Genomic DNA, 15048 nt, shown 5'->3' with positions numbered 1-15048 from the left:
ACAAAAGCTGCATTGACTTATTCATTAGGTTCATTTTGCACTTGTCTGTGAGAACAATGAGAAGTAGAATGAAGAACACTAGAATAAGTCATACATGTTTCATTTGATGCACGATGAGAATGGTTAGGGAGGGAAGATACTTGGTTCGCCGAGTTTTGGTTAATAAAAAATTGATCAAACCTTTGAGATAAAGACTTCATTTCGGCGGCTATTTCATTTGAATGATCGACTTGATGTAAGCCAACACTCTTCCTACCTTGTGAATTTCTACCATTCTTGGATGATAGTGTTCTATGCAAAGAATTTTCACTCATGCTCTCATAAAGACGCCACACGTTATCCTCATGCCTATTAATGTATGAGCCACCCATGGAAGCATCAACCATACCCTTATAGTTGTCCGATAAACTCTCAAAGACATATTGAACTAATTGTCATTTGGGCATGTTATGATGTGGACACTTCTTAAGCAATTCATTGAAGCGTTCCCATGCCTCATGAAACGTTTCTCCATCCCCATGTGAAAACTCTCGAATTGAGGTTCTCATGACATTGGTCTTTGAAACCGGATAGTACTTCTTCAACAACTCTTGTTGCATTTCTGCCCAAGAAGTGATTGAAAAAGGCCTAAGATTGTTAAACCAATACTTTGCCTTGTCTTTTAAGGTGAATGGAAGAAGTTTGAGTCTTAAAACCTCTTCCGGCATGTCCGTATATTTTACGGTGGAACTACTTCAAGAAACTCATCCAAATGCTTGTAAGGTTCTTCACTTGGAAGTCTATAATAGTTAGGAAGCATTTGAATAGTTTGTGGCTTAATTTCATAATGATGTGCTCTAAATGGAGGCAATTGGATGCATGTAGGTGCATTATACTCGTTAGGCACATAATGGTCTCTTAAAGCAAGAGGTGGATTTGCTACTTGAGGTGCAACATGAACACCTTAGTTTTGAACTCCTTGGTTGAATATGGGAGGTTGTGGAGCATACATTGGCCTTGGCACTCCACATGGAACTTGGCCTTGTTGTTGTGGTGGTTGGTGAATGAATAGCCTAGGCATGCCTAATAGTACTTGTATGTTCTCATTGTGCACATTGGGATGAAGGATACCTTGTTGGTCTATGTGACCAAGGTCCTCAACATGATCATTGTTATGGTTATCCATTGATAGATTGGTTATATTTGAACGTCCTCTTCCCCTAGGATTTCTAACGATGGATTCAAGATGCAAATCAAGAGGGACAAGAGTGGGTCTCAATGAACGACGTCGATGCATGCACAATGCAAAACACAACAAACATAAAGAATGACAAACACTATGCCTTCACAACAATGCAATTAGACTTCTTCCATAAACACTTAATTCATACTCACATGCCTTAACAATAATGATACAAGAACAATTAAAAATAAGCCTCCACGCGGGCCGACGATTTAACTAAGGGATTGAGTAAGGAAAGTCTCACAAAGGTCCTTTAGCACTTCAACTCCAAATTTAAAGCTTGGCTTAGCAAAATTTTTTTAAATTTTAGCTTTTTACTTTCTTTGCTTGCTTTAATGCTCCTTTGCTTGCTTCCTCTCCAACAATGCACCTAGTTAAGTAAGAACAACACAATAAGTAACTAAAAAAAAAAAAAAAAAACGTAAAGACACGATCAAAAGAGTACTAATCCTAATTGATTCCACAAATCCGACGTTGCTAAATCAAATCAAATCAATCCCCGGCAACGGCGCCAAAAACTATTGTCGTCGTCTTACCATAAGCTTAAAAGTGTGCATTAAGGCGAAGGCCAAGAGTTTTACATTTATAGAAGCCATTATTACCTTTTACTATAAATATAGCTAGGGTGAGTAGGGATCGTCCCAAGGGATTGTGGGGATCGAGCAATGTCGTGGAATCGTTATTAGGGCTAGTAGGTCGAGTGATCAAATAATTGGTTGGTTGGTTAATTAAAGAACAACTAAATTAAACTAAGTGATAACAAAAGAATGCAATTAAGAGTAAGTAATAGAGAGAGAGATCTTGGGGTTTAAAGATCACCACCAAGCAATGCATTTCTATACCATTGATAAGTGACTAATGAGGGCAAATGGTGTGTTGCAATATTGGTGTGTGTGTGTGTGTGGTTGATTCAATAAGCAAGGATGACTAGTTAAGCATGTATTGTTTAAACATCATATGAAAGGCACAATATATCTAAGCAATGAAGCATATATTGTCTAAACAACATGTGAAAGGCACAATAGATCAAAACAAGTTATTAATCCTTTCATTAAGCTCACAATCCAAATATAACACAAGGATAGAGACATATGCTACTTACATTCAAAAGCTTGGTTCATCAAACAACAAGCATGGATTGTCCTTCCATTTAACACTACACTACAACTACACTACATCTACACTACTAGCATGAAAATAAATTAGGGGAGAGGCACAATCCATCAAGGAATAAGTATGAACCATCAAGAGAATCACAAGAGCATTCCTTTAAGCACTACGTTTTGACAATTTCTAAATCTATAGCATCAATACACATAGACATGCATCAATATCACAAAATCTAGAGACAAGCACATGAACATCTATTCTAGCATACATAGATATATGAATAGAATGAAATGATCAATTGGAAACATTAAACCATATAAATCATTGAATAAACAAGATCTATATATGTAAAAGTGTCAAAACATTAATTACAACACTAGTCCCTCAATAATACACAAGATTAAGATATAAAAAGCATGCTTGGGGATAACTCTAGCCCCAAGAGGATGTCTAGCCACTCATGGTGATGTTGCTCCAACCCTCAAGAGCTAACTTCATGGAAGAAATCTGCTCTTTGTTGATGAAGAACTCCAATGGTATCTCTAGCCTCCTCCTCCTCTAAGCTTGCTCTCCAATAGATGATATGAAAATGATATTGGCTCTCCTTTGTAAAAAACAATCCTTATCCTTATATAGGTAGGTCAAATGACACCCAAAATGAGCTGGAGTCGTGCACACAATATTCCCTAATGATTGGATAAAGGACAACTTTCAATGAGATGGAAATTTAACTTTTTCGCATTGGAGAAAATTCGATCGATCGAACCTTGGACTTGGATCGATCGAACTGGCTGAGATCCATCGAACTTAGGCTGGATCGATCGAACTGGTTGAGCTTTTTGGGAAAAGACAAATCCGAAATATTTTAGGAGATATTTTTGGGAAAAGGACAAAAGTGGTTAGTGGGTGGTACAGTTGTGGATAGGATCAATCATTTGAATAAGGACAAAAGTGTTCGATCGATCGAAGGGTAGTGTTGGATCGATCGAACTTTTGAACTTTATGCTTTTGGGTCAAGGCTTGGATCTATCTTGAAGTGCTGAGATCGATCATTGTTCGATCGATCGAACCTTGGACTTGAATCGATCGAACTTTGCTGCTTCCCACCTTTGGCTTCATTTGCTTCTTTCTTTCTCCATTTTGCTCATTTCTTTGTTTAATCACAGAATTGCTTCAATTAAGCTCTTATTTGGCTGAGTAAGCTTATTTTCGGAATAAATGCCTAAAAATGGAAATAATATGAAATCAATATAAAACGGTAAAGTAAGATAGATAAAGGTACTAGAATGCCTAAGCTTAAGGGGCTTAAATACGCACTTTTTAGCGCTCATCACCACCCAAGTTGAAGATACATCCAGTCTTCCATGTCAGCATGCTCAAGCCTTATCGTGAAGACACGGAAGACCTTACTCGGGGCATATCGCATAGGGCACCCACGGCTGTTGTCATATCTTTTGACAAGGAAGTTGAATGCATCCTTGCGGATCGTGCGATGAGCAGGAAAGGTGTGCCTAAGTATACAGAGTACTTAGTGAAATGGAAGAACCTGCTAGATAGCGAGGTGAGCTGGGAACATGAAGATACACATTGGCAGTTCGCGGAGCATATCCAGCGGTTCAAGCAAGAAGACGCGACGAGGGCGTCGCGAGCTTAGGTGGGGGAGAATGTCACGCCCCGCAACTAAGAGGCTACGCCACGCAGACACCCAGCAGACGATGACATGGAGCCTGCATAGACCGGAGCTTTATAGACTTCTGTACATAAGTATGGAACTTTCCGGAATTCTCTAGATTAGTGTGGAGTTGTCTAGTCTTTTCTAGACTTGTATAGAGTTGTATAGAATTCTCTAGAATTCTCTAGACTTGTCTTGAACATTGTATATAGTTCTAGAATTGTGTAGATATTTCCTTGGAGGATTTTAGACACTCAATCTAGGTCACACATTTGTATACATTTAGAATGTTCTTGTAAGGGCCAAAGGCTATAAATAGGAGGTGAGAGTTCATTTGCTCCTCACCAAGCAACCAAGTTGTAATCTCTCCTCTCAAGTAATACAAATTCTATACATTCCCAAACTCTCTTACTCACTTGCCTAACCTCTTCCTACACACCCAAGTAAGCAAAACACTTATCTAACCTTAGTCTTCACTAAGCTAACACACTCGGGTAGGCTGACTTAGCGCTTCAAGGGGGCTTAAAAGTGTCTAAGGCCGTACGAGAGCTTTGAAAGGTTCAAGTCTGTGACATTAGGGACTAAATATGCGGTTTGTTTTATTTCTTTTGCTTTTCTCAAAAAAGTCTCTGTGTAAGTTTAAAGCTCCGGTCAGTGCAAATACTCCACTAGAGACTTAAAATGACTGTAATGCCCTCATACCAGTAGAATAAATTAATAGATAAAAATGTATGTCATGTAACGATAGATTAGTCCAATTGTCATCAAATATATATATACATATATATATATATAGCTTTATGTTCATACAAATCCTAAAACTAGAATAATACTTTATTTAAAAAATAATAATTAAAACAAAAACAAAAGCACAATGTTGATACATGGAGATGGTGTTCATTTATTTATTTCTTATTATTTTTGTAACAAAGAATCAAATCATACATTAATTGCTTTGAATTTTTGAATGATTTGTAAACTCCGAATACTGTATGTGTAATTACTCACAAATCATACATATTATTTAAGCTTAGTTATTTTTAGGCCTTGTGAGAATCAAAACTAGAAATTTTTTTTTTTTTTTCTTTCTCCATTACAACGTGTACTATTTTAAGAGGCTTTAATTTTATTTATTTTTTATAATTAATAACAAATATAATTACCCGTGTAAATCATAGTTAAGTGGGACGTTAAATTTTTTTTTTTTATTTAGGATAAAAAAATGATTCTGAGGCCACAGAACAAGCTACTTAACTCACAAAAAGTATAAAAAATTTAATTACTATCATACAACATCAAACTAGACTTATATTTTTCGATTAGAATTTAATAATTTAGACAGACCCGAGATGAAAGTCAGTTGAGTCCCCAGTAACACAGCAATAATTAAACAAGTGTTATTCGAGTCACAACTGAGTCATTATGCTCATTTGGATCTCAAAGTGAGAGAATCCAGGGAAGGAAAGTGCGTGACAGCTAATGGAACAGACCATCTTTTGCTTAATTAATGTTTTCCACCGACAATCAATGCAAAAACCAACATTAATTACTTGTATATTTGGACCTAATTGTATAGATCCCAATTAGGTGGTCTATTGAGTATGATTTCTTTTGTTGCCTTCGAGTACATGGCTGGCTTGAACAGTTGAACGGTCCAACTGGGTGACTTACTGAATTATTATTTTTTCTTTCTTGTCCTTGGTGAATTTGAATATTGAATCACCACGGAAATTAAGGGGCTTGGTCACTAATATAATATGAAATCCAAATCAATTATTCTCTTAGCTAGGTCACTCATGATATAGCTTGGTCCTCTCTATAGGTGACAACTTAATCTATTTCAAAACAGATTTATAATTGTTATATTATTTTCGTTCTTATTTTGGTGGGTAAAATATCGACTCTGTTGCATATACTCCGTTCAATTGTGGAGTACAATAAGGGTAGGTCCGGTTATGCCACTTTTATTATGTAGTAAAAAAATAATAATAAATAAAATAAAATCAGCCGAATGTATTCAAATTGGGCTGGTAATTAAGTTGACTTAACTTTTAAATTACTAAATAAGAAATATTAATATATTAACGGACCAGCAAAGTAATAAGAGTCTTAAAAATATTAAATATATTATATATATATATATATATATATATATATATAAGGTACGTATATAATCGGGGTGGAGCCGAGACTGGTTTATCACTAAATCCACCTCCGTTTCAAACTCGTTTCGAATTTTCAATTAATTCATCATATTCGTTCCAAACCCATTTAGAGGAACACCAAATCCATACATAAGAGACAAGCATGGGGCAAAAATCCGTCAAAAGAAATTGCCATCCTTAAAGTTTATGGTGTTAAATTCCATAAAAAAAGGTTAAATTCACCACTTATAATATTAAAATTCTTTTAAAATTTTAAAATAAATAAGATGAAATTTCACCAAGAACCTAGAAAAAAGACTTCCTTGTAGTAATTGCTTATATAAGAAAGAACTAAATTTTCGCAATACAGTGGTCCCTCCAGCCGATTAGTCATGTTTTGAAAAAGCTATTATCATCTTATTAGACAATATTATCACTGTTTACATTCCAAAAAAAATATTATCACTGTTTTCTTCCAATTAGGGCCCCACTGCACATGCGAATGAGGTCCACATTTCTGATCAATTTCCTCCAATTAGGGCCCCACTGCACATGCGAATGAGTTAGCCATATAATATCCATCCAATTAGACAATATTATCACTGCTTTCTTCCGGCATATACCATCTTGGTTCATTGAGATCCATCTTTTGCATTTTGAAACCATAATCAACTCTTTTTGCTCAGTAACTAACAATGGCAGAGACACTTGTTGATATTGTGCTGGAGCGTTTGGTCTCTTTCGTAGCGGGGGAGATTGGATTGATATGCGGTGTTGGTGAGGAGATGAACAAGCTTTCCAGCAAGCTCACTACTATCAAGACAGTTCTTGAAGATGCTGAGCAGAAGCAACTGCAAGACAAGGCGATTAAGATTTGGTTGCGGAAGCTCAAACAAGCAGTTTATGAAATAGATGACGTCTTGGATGAGAGCACAACCAAAGCCGCGCAATTGGAATTTAAACGCCATAATTCTGGATCTCTTAATAAGGTATGTGCTTGCTTCTTATCTTGTTATTCTATTCCAGACAATTTTCTATTTCGTCATAGGATTGGAAATAAAATGAAAGAGATTAACGAGAACTTGGATGCAATTGCTAATGAGCGGATGCAATTTCATTTGCAAGAGGTGGTTGTGGTGAATAGAGTTGAAATTCCTGAATGGCGTGAGACCACCTCTTTTCTAAATGAAGGAGATGTAGTGTACGGAAGGGAAAAGGACAAAGAAAGTATCATCGAACAGTTGGTGATGCGTGCAAGTGAGTGTCAGGGTGTTTCCGTCTTTCCTATACATGGTATTGGAGGGCTCGGAAAGACTACGCTTGCTCAGCTAGTGTTCAATGATGAGAGGGTAATTAAACATTTTGAGCCGAGGATTTGGGTTTGTGTTTCAGAAGATTTTGAAGTGAAGAGGGTCTTAAAACTGATTATAGAATCAGTATGTAGGAAATCTTGTGATATTTCAAGCCTGAATCTTCTCCAAAGGCAGCTTCAAGATAAGTTGAATGGAAAAAGATATTTACTAGTTTTAGATGATGTGTGGAACGATGATGAACAAAAGTGGGACACCTTAAAATCTATACTTGCATATGGATCTTCAATTATTACCACTACCCGTCTCGAAAAAGTGGCATCAATTATGGGAACACTCCCTACACATCGGTTGTCGAATTTATTAAAAGATGATTGTTGGTTATTGTTTAAGCAAGGAGCATTTCAAGGCAAGGATGAAACTCCAATTCTTGTGATGATTGGGGAGGAGATCGTGAAGAAGTGTAGGGGAGTGCCTTTAGCTGCAAAGGCTTTAGGAAGATTAATGCATTTCAAAATTAAAGAAAGTGAGTGGCTACGTGTTAAAGAAAGTGAAATTTGGAATTTACCACAAGATGATGAGAGCTATATAATCCTGCATTAAGATTGAGTTACCATAACCTTCCATTGAAGTACAGGCAGTGTTTTGCTTACTATGCCATATTTGAAAAACATTCTAGAATTGACAAGGATCGTGTAATTCATTTATGGATGGCCAATGGTTTCATTTCGTCTAATGGGATAATGGAATTGGAAGATATTGCAAACCAGATATGGAATGAATTGTATTGGAGATCTTTCTTCCAAGAGGTAAAGAATGATGATTTTGGCAACGTTAAAAGTTTCAAGATGCATGATCTTGTTCATGATCTTGCTCAATCTATTATGGAAGATGAATGTCATGTGATGGAGGTTGAAAGGCCAAATAAAAAACCAAATAAGATTGTTCGTCATGTCACATCCGTTTATGGCTCTAAAGCATTAGAAAATGTTGAATCGTTAAGAACATTATTTGTGAAAATATTTTTTCATGACTTTATGAAATTTAGTACCTTACGCGTTTTGAATGCAAGTAAAGCTTCCATAGCTGAATTCCATCCTCAATTGGCAATTTAATTCATTTAAGGTACTTGAATCTTTCTGACAATTATAGATTGAAGATACTTCCCGAGTCATTATGCAACTTATTGAATTTGCAGACCTTAAACCTTAACGAGTGTGTGGATCTTGAAAGGTTACCCAACCACATGGGAAGCATGATCAATCTCCGACATCTATTTATGGAAGGCTGTGGTGATCTAACAGAAATAGCACCAAAAATTGGGCAGTTAACCAACCTCAAGTCATTAAGTATTTTCATTTTGGATGGGAGGAGAGAGATTCATTTGGGTGAGCTGCATGGGCTAAACCTAGGAGGAAAATTATATATTAAGCATCTGGAGAGGGTGGAGAATTGGGTGGATGCAAGAGAAGCAGCAAACTTAGCCCAGAAAAAAAACCTCTACAGCTTGCGTTTGGGTTGGAATATTGGAAGTGAATCAGAAAATGGTGAACGGGTACTAGATGCTCTTAAACCTCACCCAAATCTTAAAGAGTTGATCATACAACATTATCCAGGTACCTCTTTCCCACGCTGGATGAGTGATCTAGTACTGCTTCAAAATTTAGTTAGAGTTTCACTTGATGGTTGCAAAAATTGTCAAAGTGTTCCACCATATAGTCAATTGCGTTGGTTGAAACATCTTGAGATTTCTCGCATGCTATGTTTGGAAAGGTTGTCAAGAGAGGAAGAAAAAGACGTATTCCCTTGTCTTTCCCAATTGATTATTTATGATTGCCCTAAGTTGACATTTATGCCATGCCTTCCGTCACTCAAAGATTTACAAGTACATGGAGGCAGTGATGTCTTATTGAGTTCGATCTCAAACCTCAGTGCTCTTGAGATTTCTCGCATGCCATGTTTGGAAAGGTTGTCAAGAGAGGAAGAAAAAGATGTACTCCCTTGTCTTTCCCGATTGAGTATTTATGATTGCCCTAAGTTGACATTAATGTCATGCCTTCCATCACTCAAAGATTTAGTTGTTGTTAGATGCAGTGATGTCTCATTGAGTTCGATCTCAAACCTCAGTGCTCTTGAGTCACTAAATATCTGGAGTTGTGATGAGATTGAGTCATTACCGGAACAAGGATTTCAAGGCCTCAACTCTCTCCGTTCTTTAGAACTTAATTACTGTAGAAAGTTGAAGTCCTTGTCTGAGGGACTGCAACACCTCAAAGCCCTTGAGAATTTGACTCTTCATGGATTCCGGGAGCTCGTTTCTCTGCCGGAGGGTATTAAACACCTCCATTCTCCCTTGGATACTTTGAGAATATCCTCGGCTCGTCTGACCTTCTGTCCAGATCTCCATACTCGTATGTGGACATTGATGGACGATAAGGAGGATCGTAAGATCGTTCCTCTGTGAACTCTTTTTGCTATAACGGCATAAGCTTGTTACGACCATTCTCCATGGCTTCGTCTCGTCCATGCCTTTCTTGATATAGATCGTATGCCATGGTCTCTTCTCGCTTGATCCATTCACGATGCGGATCCAAATGAATTGATCATTCTCGATCGTCCACATGATGAGCATTTGGCGGTAAGTCGCCTGACCTAACCTCTTCGCGGTGAAGATCTACATGATTGTTGCCTTCCTGCTCACCTTGGTGAGCAACATCAGGTTGCATTCCCTGACTTCCTACTGGAACTAGCCGTAGAATCGCCAGAACCTCTCGACGCTCCATTCCGGCGCGCAACTCTGCATTCTCTTTTCATAGGGATTCGTTCATGCTCATCAACTCATTGAGCTTCATTTCCTGGCCATTTTCCTGCGGATTAGAACTCTCACCTCCTATCATCATTCCTGATCGAAGCAGAATCATCAACTGTGAATTCCTGATCAGATCTGAGCTTTGCTAATGCGGGCACACTAGATCTGGCCTCAAACCAGTTAAATTTTGATCCTCCGTCGCCGGATCTGAATCATTCCTACCGTGAACTCGTCCAATCTAGCTTCACTCAACAGCTTGTGATCGTCGAGATCTGACTCCAATTTCCAAAGTTCAGCTACAATCAGGACTCCGTAAAACAAATCTTGATCTCGTCGATCTGGATCCAGTTTCCAAAGACTGAGTTGTTTCTTCATGGATCAATCTTGATCGCTTCCCACGGACGGCGCCATTGAAGATGTAAGAAATTCCTCTCTCTATTTTGACAGAGTAATTATACGCTTCAAGAATTTTTCCAACCTCTTTTCCCTCTATTTTCAGTTTATTTATAGACTTTTACAAATTTTCTAGAAGCTTCCTAACCAACTCATTGCGCTGGGCTCATTCCCTGGACTTCTCTAATCATGGGCCCGATTACTTTCAAGGGGCCTTCTGCTCCACTCTTCAATCTTGGGCCTGTCTTGTTTTTCATCGTGTGGGCCGTACCCGGTCCACGTCGTTTTTGACATCCTCACATACGCACACATTAATCCAATCATCCATTTAAAATATTATTAGAGAAATTCTAAAATCAAAATATCAATGATGATAAAAGCCTACAGAGTATAAAGATCGTATTTATTAGACCAAATATCGAAAGAACATAGACAAAGCAAATAGTACTGCTTCTCTAGCCTCGCCAAAATATTGTAAACCATGTTTGCTATAGACATATAAGCTTCAAATGCAATCTTTTAATTTTTCATTTCTGTTTTTTTAGTTTCAGACTGAATAATTGTAATTATTTATTACGTTCGAAAATTTAGAAATAAAAATTTTAAAAATGCACATCATGCACTTTAATAGATAGAGGGTGTTGTTACTGGAAGCATCATTGTAAATTTTAAATTTTAAAACAAGATCTAAGAGATTTTTTTTTTTTAATAAATTTTAAAAATGCACATCATCCACTTCATAATTTAATTTTTGAAATCCTAATATAATCATCCATTATAAAGGGTGTTTATCTTATTCATACTATATTTATTTATAAACTATGTACTTGAAAAGAAAGATCTAATTAATTATTTTGCATTTCGACAAAGATGAAGAATGACGAAACTGATTTTTAACTCTGTGTATGTAACAAGTCAAGATAAGAAGAAGACACGGCATGTGCAGTTTCCTTGCAAATTTTCTTGAGCACCAATAGCGACAGGCAAGGGCGGAGTAGGTGAATTATTTAATGTCTTCTATCTATTTGTTTATATATATATATATATATATATATATATCGATTTAATGGATAAGATTTACTGTTTTAACCTTAGACAAGATATGGCACACTTCTATTACCCCATTTGAAGATTTGATTTCTCAATAATCCAATTGATCAAGAAAGGAAGCAATGCTAATTGAGATTAAGACTAGTGGTAATTGAATATTGATGGACAATTTTGACTATTTTTTCTCTCCATTTAATATTTTTAGTGATAAGTAATGTCTCTTAATTAAAATTTTATTTTATTTTAAGTAATGTTTATTATTTAAAATGATATTAATTTGTATTATCAAACATATTTAATTGAATAAACACTTAATGATATTTAACTTGCTAGTGCCACCAAACTTTTTCTGCATTATGAAGCATACAAGTCAATCCAATTCCAGCCACAGGCCAATGAGGTCTAAATTAAGTGGTCCATTAATTATAACCTTGTTTTTGGTCCTTGAGCAAGTGTGAAAGGCTTACAATGCCCAGGGTAGTTGACCTATTCAATGTCTTTTATTTATAGGGTTTTTTAATTTTTTGTGATTTATTAAATGTGACAAGATATATTTACATATCTAACTCCCACACAAAAGTTTACAATATTTAGCTACCAATTAATATGTGGTATCTTACTCAATAAACAAATATAGAAACATTTAAATTTTTGTGTATTTAAACAAATTGAGAGTTTTTATGTCTGGTTGCTATCCGAGACATTACAGGCTTTCTTCAAATTCAACATGCACACTTCTATTACCTCTTTAAGAATTGAGTTCTCAATCATTCAACCTAAGGTGATTATTAATATAACATACAATAAATTACCGTGACATGTTAACACCAAAGAATCATTCTTAACTTTGCCTTCCACTATAATCATTTTAAAAGACAAGGATCAATGGTAGATTAATGTCACAAATATTTTTTGCCTAATCAAAAGCAAACAGTAGACAATTTATTTATTTAAATGATTTTCCTAACATGTACCTATCCAATGTGAAAAGAAAGACTTTCAATAAAGTAAGTCAATCCAATTCGGCCACATGTGAATGAGGTCCTGGGGAATTTTTTTCACTAAAGTCAAATCAATCCAATTCTAGCCAAATTTTCATTGATGGAGGATAGAGTCATATTCTATTTTATTTTTATCTTCACATGCATTCAATCTGAAACAATGTATTAATGCTTTCTTTCGGCAAATATCATCTTGGTTGTTTCGTTAAAAAAACAAAAAAAAAATCTTGGTTGATTGAGGTCTTTTGCATTTTAAAATATATGTTACTATCAAATTGCAATCAAGAAACTACAAAATTTCAAATACACAGCTTATTGATTGGTGGTGATATAGCTAGGTCCTCCACAGGTGACAGCTTAGTTTATTCACTAGGAGTCTAGGAACAATAATATTAGTACTACTTTCTTTTTTTCAAGTTCCAATTTATCATTTTTTTTTTTTTTTTGAAAGCACAAACAACTCTTTCATCTCATCACCAATAATAATGATATTTTCATCCTTCAGCAACCGCGAGAGACTTGCAAGGGCCGAGTAGATGAATCATTGAATGTCTTCTGTTTATTTATTTATATATATTGATTTATTGGATGTGATTTACAATTTTTACCTTAAATAAGAGATGACAGTCTTCTATTACTTCTGATTTCTCAAAAATCTATATGATGAAAAAAGTAAGAGATGTGAGTTCAGTCGAGGTGATTATTGAATATTGATGGACAATTTTGACTAAAAACAATCATACTAAAAGTAAACTGTAGACATTTTTTATTTTATTTTTTATTATGATTTTTTTTAACTTGTACCTATCCAATGTTATTCATGGCTAATAAATAATAAAATTAAATTTTGAGGGCCCTATATAGACCGATATAGATGATATGTGAGAAGAGGAAAACTTGATTAAAGTTGGTCAATTTAATTCTAGCCATATGTGAATGGTCCCGTGCATTTATTTTGAATGACTTTAGCCCAATTATGTAATTTGTTTATTATGTATGATCTTTTTATTATGTACAATCTTTTGTCCGTGGGCTCAAATAGGTGAAAATTTTAAAGTATTATTATCTATTTATTTACTTAATGTTTGTTATTTATTGAATGTAATTTATTGCTTTTTACACAGGCTAAGATATACTAGAGACAAATTTTATTAAGGTATACGAGAGACAAATTTTATTTTATTCATCTGATCATAACGTTGCAATAGGAGCAACTTTGACTAATATAGAGAAAGACTTGTAGGCTTTATTTGAATTGAATGATTTGGAGGGATTTGAAAAGAAAAGAAAGAAGAGATATAAAGAGTTATCCCTTCAATTTCTTCTCGTATGTTATCTTCTCGGTAATGAAAAGATTTGAAGAAGAGTGATGGCTTTAATTATACTTTCATAATTTCAAAAATGCCCTCAATAATTAAAAGAATAAACTTGTTATGACATTTGAGTCCTATCTTATAAAAGGGTACGATAGTAATTTAGTTATTGCCATTTCATTTCTTTTGTCAGAATTTCTTTGAATATGTCCTTAAATTCATTCGACATATGAGCAAAACTCAAATTGGAGAAGAATATGGTCCTCCTCTATCTTTTCCAAATACAAAAACTATTATTATTATTATTATTTCTTCATACTTTATTCGAACATAAATAAATATTAATACTATTATTTCTTCTCTTTTATAACCAGTGTTATATATAATTTTTTTTTTACATGTTTGATTTATTTGCTATTGTATAATAATATCTAACTTTAAAGGGTTTACTCCTGTCAAATGTTTAATTTAATATGATTTGAGCATAATTTAATTTTTGAATTATTTTATTTAATTCAAATTGGAAAAATTACATGATCTCTCTTATGATGTGTCATAATTACAGGGACTACGTGTGGTTTGAAAAATTACTCAAGCCTCTACTAAAAATGAAATTAACCTACACAGACCTTCCTACCTAGTGTGACCATCAAATGTACTAACATTTTGGTCTAATTTACTGAAATACCCTCAAATTGTTATGGTAAATGACTGCAGTACGCTTTTTGTATTTGTGAGAGAGAAAAGATGGACGAAAGGTAATATTGAAATTTTAATTTATTCAGTACATGACATCAACAAAATTTGTCATTGACTTGCATTGACCTTAACAGAAGGGAGGTTCATGTTTGTTAGTTTTATTTTTAGAAAAAGTCCGAGTAATTTTTCAAATCATAAGAAAAGTCTGTGTAATTTATCAATTCAAATTTAAAAAGTTTAGATGCAAATTGAATTTGATTATATAATAAGTTTAATTGAATTAGAATTATTTTCATTAATTTTGTGATGAATTAATCATGTTACC

General features: G+C 34.9%; 2 protein-coding genes and 1 non-coding gene across 3 annotated transcripts; all 3 read left to right on the top strand.

Annotated features, from left to right (window-relative positions):
- The first annotated feature begins 444 nt into the window (after nucleotides 1–444).
- On the top strand, nucleotides 445–551 carry LOC132305864 (small nucleolar RNA R71). The gene has a single exon (XR_009481723.1). It is a non-coding gene; the product is annotated as a small nucleolar RNA R71 (small nucleolar RNA).
- Nucleotides 552–6843: 6292 nt separating this feature from the next.
- LOC132305201 (putative disease resistance protein RGA3) lies at nucleotides 6844–8061 on the top strand. The gene has a single exon (XM_059802876.1). The coding sequence runs from the start codon at nucleotides 6844–6846 to the stop codon at nucleotides 8059–8061; it is 1218 nt and encodes a 405-aa protein (XP_059658859.1).
- Nucleotides 8062–8201: 140 nt separating this feature from the next.
- Nucleotides 8202–9922, top strand: LOC132305200 (putative disease resistance protein RGA4). The gene is made up of 2 exons (XM_059802875.1): nucleotides 8202–8455; nucleotides 8611–9922. Exons 1-2 carry the CDS (start codon nucleotides 8202–8204, stop codon nucleotides 9920–9922), a joined length of 1566 nt encoding a protein of 521 aa, XP_059658858.1.
- The last annotated feature ends 5126 nt before the right edge of the window (nucleotides 9923–15048 follow it).

The sequence above is a fragment of the Cornus florida genome, unplaced genomic scaffold (genome assembly GCF_030987335.1).
Source record: "Cornus florida cultivar Cherokee Brave unplaced genomic scaffold, ASM3098733v1 CherokeeBrave_3.0.0_Hap2_Chr04, whole genome shotgun sequence".
Taxonomy (NCBI): Eukaryota; Viridiplantae; Streptophyta; class Magnoliopsida; order Cornales; family Cornaceae; genus Cornus; species Cornus florida.
Note: the sequence above shows the minus strand (reverse complement) of the source record. Positions and strands in the feature narration are given on the sequence as shown.